General features: G+C 33.7%; 2 protein-coding genes across 4 annotated transcripts; both read left to right on the top strand.

Annotated features, from left to right (window-relative positions):
* Nucleotides 1-1,043: 1,043 nt before the first annotated feature.
* LOC139892236 (uncharacterized protein ycf45) lies at nt 1,044-6,751 on the top strand. 3 transcript variants are annotated; one of them, XM_071875281.1, is made up of 9 exons: nt 1,044-1,324; nt 2,322-2,384; nt 2,530-2,607; nt 2,739-2,959; nt 3,738-3,810; nt 3,916-4,200; nt 4,865-5,008; nt 6,129-6,179; nt 6,429-6,751. In XM_071875281.1, the coding sequence occupies exons 1-9, from the start codon at nt 1,166-1,168 to the stop codon at nt 6,486-6,488; spliced, it is 1,134 nt and encodes a 377-aa protein (XP_071731382.1). In that variant the 5' UTR covers nt 1,044-1,165; the 3' UTR covers nt 6,489-6,751. The 3 variants fall into 3 exon arrangements, with proteins under 3 accessions (XP_071731382.1, XP_071731383.1, XP_071731380.1); XM_071875282.1 differs by lacking the exon at nt 6,129-6,179; XM_071875279.1 differs by lacking the exons at nt 6,129-6,179; nt 6,429-6,751 and having other exon boundaries at nt 4,865-5,362.
* Nucleotides 6,752-8,405: 1,654 nt separating this feature from the next.
* LOC139892235 (uncharacterized) lies at nt 8,406-9,034 on the top strand. Its single transcript, XM_071875278.1, has 2 exons — nt 8,406-8,715; nt 8,799-9,034. Exons 1-2 carry the CDS (start codon nt 8,429-8,431, stop codon nt 9,001-9,003), a joined length of 492 nt encoding a protein of 163 aa, XP_071731379.1. The 5' UTR covers nt 8,406-8,428; the 3' UTR covers nt 9,004-9,034.
* The last annotated feature ends 1,175 nt before the right edge of the window (nt 9,035-10,209 follow it).

Below are 10,209 nucleotides of genomic sequence, written 5' to 3'. Positions count from 1 at the left end.
GGAGTCATTCATGACATATTTCAAAAGACATTGCATTCAAGTCGTTGGGTTCAATAAAGATTATTATTAAGTAAATGACAGATTAGGTCATTTATAGTTATGATATTATGAAATGGTATGCATACCTGTCATCTTTCGATGTAATGAAAGTTGTATTTTAAAAACGAATGCAATGTTTGTAAAATGTATCATATAGAGGTCAAATACCTCGCAATGTATTCATATGTTATTGTATTCGTCCTTATGGATTAGGACGGGTCGCTTCATTTAATATCGGGGTTTTGCCGAACCACGTTAAATCGTCGTGTTATCAGTTACTTTATATTATTTTTCTATTATTTCTCGCAAGTTTGTCTCAAATAATTATATTCCCACTTCCGCTGATGTGAGTGCATCATACAAGTTTTCATAACAAAAATTCTCCTTTTCAATAGTATGCCGTGACCCGTATTTACACTTAAAGGATTCGAACTTGCAACCTCCTACAAATTTGATACAAGAGCTCTAACAAGCTTTTACCACTTGAGCCGACCCTTAAGGCTCTGTTCCAGAGTTATTTAAGAGAGGAAATGAAATGAGATGAAAGAGAATGAAGGGGAGGGGAGTTTAATCCTTCCAATTTGGAAGGAAGCATATGAGGAAAATTGCACTAAATCATCACTTCACTTCCTTTCCTTTCTCTTCAAACCAAAACTCCAGAACACCAAATGTTTAAATTTTCTTTTCACTTCATTTCTTTTCCATCCAAAATCAAACTCTAGAACAAAGCCTAACTGATTTTTGTTGATGGCAACGGAGACAGAAGCCAGGACCATCACAGAATATTGTCCGCTTTGGGAACAGCGAGTCATCAGCGACTCAACTGCCCTCACGGGTTTAAAATGCGTCCCGTGAGGAAGAGATATCAAACCACATATATGGGCCTTTGTTTTTGCCTCTTCAACCGATGTGGGAAAGGGGTGAAGGTCACCCCAACAATCCCCTTGTAGTCATTTTAAGAGTCAAAACAAACACCTACTTATCTCAATTACAAATGAAAGAAAAAAAAAGTGAATTGAATTTTACCCTTTTCCCCTCATTCCGAGCTCAAATTATGTAGGTGTGCAGGGCAGAGCTGCCCTAAGAACACAATCATAAACACATATATGCAGTATAACAATTAATCATGTCAATTTGTTGTGGTACCTCTTCATCTTTCTATAAACACCCTTTTCCTAATTATTACAAACCCAATTCGATTTCCATTTGCACCGTCAAACCCATAATTAGAACTACCAAATGCACGCTTTCTGATGATGCCAATGATATCCATGAATTGTTAAAGGTATTCTTTTTTCTTTAATTTCCTTATTTTCCCATAAACATGTGTTCTATTCAATTAACTTAAGTTGGGGTTTTTAGTAATTACTATTATAAACAAGTTTCATAACTCCTTTCACAATCTTGATTACATGATATACCCTGTTTCTGGAATCATTTTTTTTTTTTTTTTTTTTTTTTTTGTATGAAGTTTATGGTTTCCATTGGTGTAAAACCACTCACCTCGATTTAATAAGAGCAGCATTGGTAGCAAATAGTTAAAATTAGTTGAAAATTGTGTGAAGTTATCATTTCTCTATCCATTAAGAGGTTGAAATCTTATTGAATTATTATTTTAGGTTTAGTAAGTGTTAGTATTAGTTGTTGTAATGGGTAAGCAAAAGATTATTGCTTTATGCTTCAAAACTTTGAAGAAATAAAGGGTAGGAAATTTTTTTGGATTAAAAAAGTTAAGAGGTGGGCATATATATATATTTGGAATCTGTTAGTGAATCTTATACTAATAGTCCATTTTCTAGTCTGTATTTAGCTTCCTATGTGCCACAAATGTGACCATTTAGACACCAGTATAAATATTTTAGTTTGCAAGACTTTTGCTGCCAAATTTGCTCTTCCGTAACACTATGTTCTAGTTCTTTAGTGTATCAATGTTCAATGTGTATCTTGTTATTATATGTTTACCTACCATGCTTAAATTTCCATAATTCTTTGATTGCCTTGTGATATTAGTGGAGTTCCATGTAGTCAGACCAAATTCCAGATTAAGAGGCAGATTAAGTGCCAAAGAAACAAGAATTTTACTTATTGAATTAAGAGCTGTAGAGAAACAGATCATTAAGTGAAAAGTAAACATGCAAGAACATTCTTTTACTTTTATATGTAACCTTTGGTTGGGACCTATCTGTTTTTAATATAGATAGTCATTAATTTACCTTTTCTACTGCTGATGCATGATGTAAACTGCCTACGTTAACCTTGAGATTATGGCCTTTTGTTTTCAGATCCTTCCACGTAATTTACATGACAATCTTGTGACAGAGTCTAAAAAAGATCAACTATTGGAGGTGTTTAATCTTTGTCTGAACTTATTCCCAATATTTTCTTTAAATATTGTTTAGTGACAGTGTTTTATACATAACAACATATATGAGAACATTCATATTAACTGTATTTAAGTTCACTACATTGATATGTTACTTATACCGGTAGGTAATATTGGATCTAGGTCGATTGCCAGTAGCATGCTTCCTTGGTAATTCTGAGCGGAAGTTTCTAAGAGATACCGAGGTACCAGACTATATGTTTCTTGAACTTAGTAAGTCGATAAGACGATAACACCTTTATTATCAGGAAAATAATAAAGGTTTTGTATATTTGGTGGATTTTTCAAGTCAAATTTAGTAATAATTTGTGAACAGGTATCACTGGAAGAGCTAGAATATGCTGAAAACGCGATTGGAGAAATTGGAGGGGATAATAGAGCTGGCATCACCGGCACTCTACACCGAATATCAGCAGTTAGAAGTCGAAAAGGTGTTGTGGTCGGGTTAACTTGTCGAGTTGGTCGGGCTGTTCGGGGTCACATTGACATGGTCCGGGATCTGCTTCAATTTGGAGAAAGTATCCTATTTATTGGGAGGTAAATAGTCTTTATTTTAACAAACATCTAAATTAGTTGTTTCTTATTTGATAATAACAAGCGGGTGGTCAGCCGAGCGTTGCGGATGCTACCGCTCTGCTGCGTACGGAAAACTTTTTGTTGTATATAACTATATATTTTTAATAAAAATATTTTAATGTTATTCATCTTAACATAACCCGGGAGACAATAATCCGTCTCAACATATCAAACGCCTCTTACAATTGTAGACAAAACGTACATTCGTTTTCGTTTTTCCTTTTGATTATATACAAACTAAATATATTTGATATAATGTGGGTAAAGAAATAAAAAGTTGTTAAAAAGAATTGTAAAATAGGTTGAGGAAAAAGTTATAAAATAAAGAGGTTGGAGGGTTTAAAATAAAAAATAAAATGAGGTGTGATAGTGGGAGGACATAATATATATATATATTTTTTTTTTAAGAAAATGGGAAGGGTGCAAAAATAAAATATCTGGAGGGCTAAAATCGGTCAAAAGATAACGGATGGTTGATATTGTAAATTCGTCAAGGACTTAAATCGGGGAAAAAAATAGGGAGGGGTCAAAATGTAGTTTATCGAATCAAAAAAAGTAGGGTTGGTTATAAATAGTAAAACCAAACCTAGTCAACCAATCCGAGGCTGACACCTGTACTCCGAACCTACGACCAAGATTTTTATGATTGATTATATATATAATGTGTTGAATTATTAAAAACCAAATTATGAACCATACTCATGTAATTGACAGTAGTGTCCTTCTGATCTGTATACAGGCCTGGTGTAGGAAAGACTACTATTATGCGAGAGATATCTCGAGTTCTTTCAGATGAACTACACAAAAGAGTGGTAATTTTTTACTTTTTACTTTTGTTTGTACTGTTTTTAATTAAGTTGGCTTAACGTTCACTAATGCACAATACTTTTTTACTGTTACACTAACAATAAAGATAGGTGGTTGTAGATACTAGTAAAGAAATAGGAGGTGGTGGGGACATACCACATCCAGCAATAGGCAGTTCAAGGAGAATGCAGGTTTCGAGACCGTGTATGCAGCACAAAGTGATGATCGAGGCCGTTGAGAATCACATGCCTGAAGTGATCATTATTGATGAAATCAGCACTCGAGCTGAAGTTAATGCTTGTCAATCGATTGCTGAGAGAGGAGTCATGCTCATTGGTAGTGCTCATGGTGACCGAATCGAGAATATAATAAAGAATCCTGTTTTGTCTCATTTGGTATGTTTTTATCTGATATTAACTCTACTTAGAAACGAGTATATATATATGAGATTTAGGCCTTAGGGTGTGTTTGGATGAAACTAGCTTGTAGCTGGAGCTGGAAGCTGAAGCTTATATTTTTAGCTAGAAACTATAGCTTATGTTTTGTAAGTGTTTGGTAGATTAGCTGGAGCTTATTTATGTAAAATGACATTTAAGGACAAAAAATTAATGATATAAGGGGAATGATGTAATAATCCCTTTCATATGAGCTTATTTTTTCAGACCTTATGTTTTTCATAAGCTCTTGAATAAGCTCCTACCAAACAATGATACTAGCTTGAGCTTATGAATAAAAATAAGCTTAAGCTCCCATAAGCTAGTGTGCCAAACATACCCTTATCTTGTTCATGCATATCAAGTCTGCTTATGTTTGAACTATATTAGCTCTCTTGCGAAGTTTAGGGTATGACTTTGAGTTTGAGGGAGTGGTTGATATCTATAAAACTGGGAATCCACTTCATTTCCATTTAATTTCTCGGCTTAAAAATTTATAATCGTTTCTATTACACCTTATTATCGAACTGATACCCCTTAGCGATTATGACTTAAAACAAAACAATGCATACATGTGAAATTTGCTCTCATGAATTGTGGTACTTTTCTTAACCTTTGTATACAGGCTGGGGGAGTACAAAGTGTTACACTAGGGGATCAGGAAGCCCGAAAGAGAAACGGCAGAAAAAGTATCAACGAGAGGGGCGGCCCTCCTACGTTTTCTTTTATGATTGAAATCAGAGATAGACATTACTGGGTAGTCCATAAGGTATTCTCTCTTTGTGATATAAATAAGAGTAAATTACACCGACAGTCCTTATCTTCTATGAAAATAATTACATCGATCGTCCGTGACTTACATAAAGTGTACGTTAATGGTCCATAGCTTACTTAAAGGAGGGACGATCAATGCCCATTTCAAGTAAATCCGGGACCTTTAATGTACACTTTTAGATAAGTCAAAGACGATCGGTGTAATTTTCAAAGATAAGGACGATAGGTGTGATACTGTAATTTCATGAAAACCACATACACTAATAGTGTGATTTTCAAAGTATAAGGACAATTGGTGTAATTTCATGTAAACCACAAGGAATATTATTTACTCTAATAATAATTATCTATCTATATATATAAAAGAGAGATTTGATTAGCTTACATGTCATTAGCTCCTTAAATATTGCATATTAAGCCAAGTGTAATTTCCACATGTCACAGTTATTCATATATACCCTTATCAACCTTTAAAATCTGTTATTTACCCAAGTAAATAACATAATATCATATATACCCAATTTAAATACTAAAACTACCATATGTACCCATTTAATTTAAAAAATTCACTAAACCCAATTTTACACAATTTAATTCCTATTTCATCCCTACTCCTATATACTACTACGATCATCAGAAAAACTACAGACATTTGTTCATACACACATGTCCTAAGAAAAATCATAAGAAAAACTACTAAACAATTTTTAATACTAATTTTGAGGGAATAGTAATGTATTACTCCTATTAGTAAAATTATGCCATTACATAATTACATTCAACCGATTTCTTAAATCTGATAGAACTCGAGCAATTTTTTGTTGTTGCAACTACACGCAATATGAAACATATATGTATTTTATATTCCCGTTTTGCCAACGAAACATACTAACATACTAGAAATGCGTCATCATTTCACAACTATGACTTATTGAAAATAGAGTACGGGCTCAAATTAACCACACTTAAGCTATTGGGTCGACATGTCCCCCTTAAACGCAACCACAAATTGCTTGAAAATGTAGATCAAGCGTCATAAAATTAAAATAAGTGATTTATTTAAAGCGGATTTTGAGTAGTCGTGCAACGCACTCATGTATAATTTTATTTGTCAGACGGAAAGAAGCGTGGACGCATTACTTTGCGGGGAAAGGCCTCGGGTGGAGGTAACTGACCTTAAAATATGGTTCATCATTTCATATAAACTCTACAAAATGACATCTTTTTCATGAGTAATAAAGGAAGAATTAGTTACATAGAATCTGTTGCAACTATAAGTTGTATTCACTAATAAGAAACTAGGTTGTCGATTTTAAGATAATTCTTGCACGATTGTAGGATATGTGTAAATGATATTAGAGTCTCATTTAGCCACCCCATCTATACATGTTGAAAAATATTTTGTATGTTTGCAGGTTCGAAAGCGGGACAAACAAATGAAAGTTGTCATAGAAAAATGGAAGGTCGAGAATTAACCCGATACCCTTGCAGATTATAGTGATGGGAATTGAACTGGAGGAAAGGTCAATAGCACATCCATTTTAGGCCGAGATCAAGGAAAGACGACGTGTTTGTTAGATGACGATTACATATAATATCGGTATTTAGGATATCAGATACTTGTATCAAACTCAATATGTAAAGTGAAACACAAACTGAAGATTATACAGTTTTGTTTATTATATCAAGTAGGTATGGATATTACCCTAATCTCATATTGTTCATTCTGCTTTTGGTATTTAATTAGGTTACCAGACTAAAACATGATTATTGATTAAGGCTGTTTAAAAAAGTGAATGGATATTGAGTTCACATTAATGAAATAAAAATATCTTGTGGCGTTCCTGATCTTATTAACATATTACGGAGTATTAATTAAGATTATATATTATATATTATATTATATATCATTAAAGCACTTGCTCATTATTTTAGAGTTTGTCTAGGGGTGTGTTTGGGTGACGAGCTTGTTAGAGCTTATGGGAGCTTATAGGAGCTTGAACTTATGATTTTAATAAGCTCCAAGTCATAAGCTTCGTTTGGTAGAGAAAAAAAGTAGAGCTTATGAAAATCATAAGCTCTAAAAAAAATAAGCTACTTTTAGTAGCTTATGAAAAAAAGTAGAGCTTATGAACTGGAAAATAAGTTCCAGCTAGTTTACCAAACACTTATAAAAAATAATAAGCTCCAGCTACCAGCTTAAAAAATAAGCTCCAGTTCTAGCTCTATCTCATAAGCTCCAGCTCTAGCTACAAGCTCCAGCTCCAGCTACTTTCATCCAAACACACCCTAGAATTGTCTTTTTAGTTTTTACACCAAGAGGGGCATTTTCGTCTTTTAGTTATTAATGCTAGAAATTCTTGTATTTGATGACTTGGCAGATGTTGAAGATTCTTTTTAAGCAAAATCAGAGTACAAATTTAGTCATTCAAAGTTTTCACAATCAAATCACCCTTTGAATCATTTGTAATTGAGATTGTAATTATGATTGGCAAATTTTGTGGATGTTGTGTCAAAGTTGTGAGAAAAAGAGATAAGATATCCACATGTGTGTCGAAGGGTGGTAGCCAGTGGCAGAAGCATAATTTTTTTTTTACCAGGAGAAAAAAAATTAAAACTGTAGTAAGTTTTTTGGGCAAAATAAGGATGTTTTTGGGCAAATGTTGGAGGGTTTTAAGCAAAATATTGAAGTTTTTGGATATAATTTGAAGATTTGTGGGCAAAATTTGAAGTTTTTAAGCCAAAATTTAAAGAAATTTTAGCAAAATTCGAAGGTTTTGGACAAAATATATAGGTTGTAGGGCAAAAAAAAAAAAAAAAAAAAAATCCACCGGGGACAAAGTCGAAAAATCCAAAATTTTAACACTTAAAAATGTAAATCCACTGGGGGTAGGCGCCCCCTGCCCCCCAAATAAAAACGCTCCTGGTGATAGCCACAACGCTCACAAAAGGCTCATCAGGGCGTTGTGGAGAGTTCAAGTTGATAAGAAAGCTAAAAAACGGGCGCGTTACAAATGATCTATGTGTAAATCAATGAGTAGTACGATTTTATTGTTTATTTTAGATTTATACTACTATTGTTTTGGTTATTCAAAGAAAGTCAAATTTCTACTCAAAGTTATCCCGTGATATTACATCTGTGTTTTAACTGGCAAGGACACCGATCATTATTTTCCACAAAAATTACGACGTTATCCAAACTATCAAAGCTCATCAAATTAAACTTCCCAAATTTTTGTAAATTTATTTAGTAATTAATTATGTTATAAAAGTCATATAATAGTGATAAGATTTGAGTGGTTGTAAATTTGTAATCCAACATACAAAACATACAATACAATCGCTACAAAAAAAATCCCCAATAGTGCATTTAGTGCAAACCATATATCCATTCATTTTCATTTCTTTAATTAAAATGGCACTTGCTGGCCTTAGATTATATGGTACCATCCAAACAGCCCAATTACCCACTTATCACAACCCTAAACCCATAACCAATCACTCCATATCTTTTCCCTCTTCTTCATATCTCCTTCATCCTCAATCTAGGGTTTATTATTACAATCAACAAAATCGCTTAATCATAAAAGCTTCTTCAGAAAGCATGACTACTACTACAACTACCGAAAAATTAGGAATTAAAATCGTGAAAAATCCTCCGGAATCAAAGCTCACTGATCTTGGTGTCAGATCATGGCCAAAGTAACTACAGATTAATAATCTCCAACTCATTTTTTTTTTTTTAAAATTTTTTTGATTTAACGATTTAATTGTTTGTTTGGTAGGTGGGGATGTCCTCCGAGCAAGTTCCCGTGGACGTATTCGTCGAAAGAAACGTGTTTTTTATTGAAAGGGAAAGTGAAGGTGTTTCCAGAAGGTTCCGATGAAGGTGTGGAGATCGGCGCCGGAGATTTGGTGGAGTTTCCGTCGGGAATGAGTTGCACTTGGGATGTTTCTGAAACTGTCGACAAACATTATCAGTTTGAGTAAAGTTAATTGTCTGTTTTATTATGTGATTGTGAATGAACTATAATGTAATGATACTTAACTACTATGGATTAATTAGTAAGATTTTGTATCAGTTAGTACCTGATTTTAACAGTTTTTATATTGTGATATAATGTGTGAAGAGGAATTTTGTTACGATCCCACTTGCAAAGTTTAGCTTTTTTTTTTTTTAAAAGCATCCATAAAAAAAGGGATTCGAAGATTAATCACCGTATAAAACTGATGACATCAAGCAACAGAATAACCCGAGTAAAAGCCTGCAACATTAGGGAGAACCAACACACAAAGTTTAGGTGTCACCCTTCTTCAAGCTTGATTTATGACTTTGATATGTTTATAACAATTAGTATCAGAGGTAGTCCAACACCCCCGTAGTGTTGGTTTATGTGTCTGATGTAGTGCTTTAGATCTGTCAAGCAAATGATATAAACCGTGACCGGCGTATCTATGACCCACCAAAAAAGGGTGTTAACTGTGTGATGAACATAGCCGAGACCAACAAAACTATATATATGGTTTATAATCTATAAAGTCTGCTCTTCAAAAAAAAAATTAATCTATAAAGTCTAGGTGGTTTTCTTCGAGATAGTTTTTCAGAGTTATATACTTAGAGTTATATACTTGCGACTTTGATATGTGTCTACTATGAAATAGGTTCATAATCAGTTTAACTTTGATATGGGCTTAGTGATTTCGGTTTATTCTTGTGAACCCAGTTCTGTTGACTTCTTCTGAGCTTACGAGTTAAGTTTATTCTGATTAATAAGCCCGAAATCACATAGCCAATGAGCTCAAAAATAAGCTAAAATGCCTTGAATGTTTGATAGTAAATGGTTGGTTGTGACCAATATATCGATAGTTTAGTGGTATCTTGTACATTAGAAGCTAGAACCAACCATGTGAAAGCTTGATTTTAAAAATGGCGCAAGTTCAATCCTTACTCGCAGCAAGAACTTATAACTCTTGTAGCAGTGGGATGATGGTTGCTCTTGTCACATTTGTGGGGACCCGGTGGATGTAATTTTCCGGCATCCGATTCTTTCGAAGTGGGTCTAGTGGGTTTTCAAAAGAAATACATGGTTGGGGTGCCCATGCCAAACATACACCTTTTGATCCTAAATTGGTTGTGCAAGTTACTTAAATAAGCCAATAAAACCTTTAAATAAGCTAAAAATAAACACTAGTGTG

This window comes from Rutidosis leptorrhynchoides, chromosome 2 (genome assembly GCF_046630445.1).
Source record: "Rutidosis leptorrhynchoides isolate AG116_Rl617_1_P2 chromosome 2, CSIRO_AGI_Rlap_v1, whole genome shotgun sequence".
In the NCBI taxonomy this organism is placed as follows: Eukaryota; Viridiplantae; Streptophyta; class Magnoliopsida; order Asterales; family Asteraceae; genus Rutidosis; species Rutidosis leptorrhynchoides.
This window is presented reverse-complemented; position numbering and strand designations above follow the sequence as displayed.

Bases quoted from the DNA above. Each gene is read 5' to 3' on its own strand.
- LOC139892235 (XM_071875278.1), top strand. From the start codon at position 8,429: ATGGCACTTGCTGGCCTTAGATTATATGGTACCATCCAAACAGCCCAA. The intron at 8,716-8,798 runs GTAACTACAGAT...TTTGTTTGGTAG, and splicing joins GGTGTCAGATCATGGCCAAA to GTGGGGATGTCCTCCGAGCA.
- LOC139892236 (XM_071875279.1), top strand. From the start codon at position 1,166: ATGTCAATTTGTTGTGGTACCTCTTCATCTTTCTATAAACACCCTTTT. The intron at 2,385-2,529 runs GTGTTTAATCTT...TTATACCGGTAG, and splicing joins AAAAAGATCAACTATTGGAG to GTAATATTGGATCTAGGTCG. The intron at 3,811-3,915 runs GTAATTTTTTAC...CAATAAAGATAG, and splicing joins ATGAACTACACAAAAGAGTG to GTGGTTGTAGATACTAGTAA.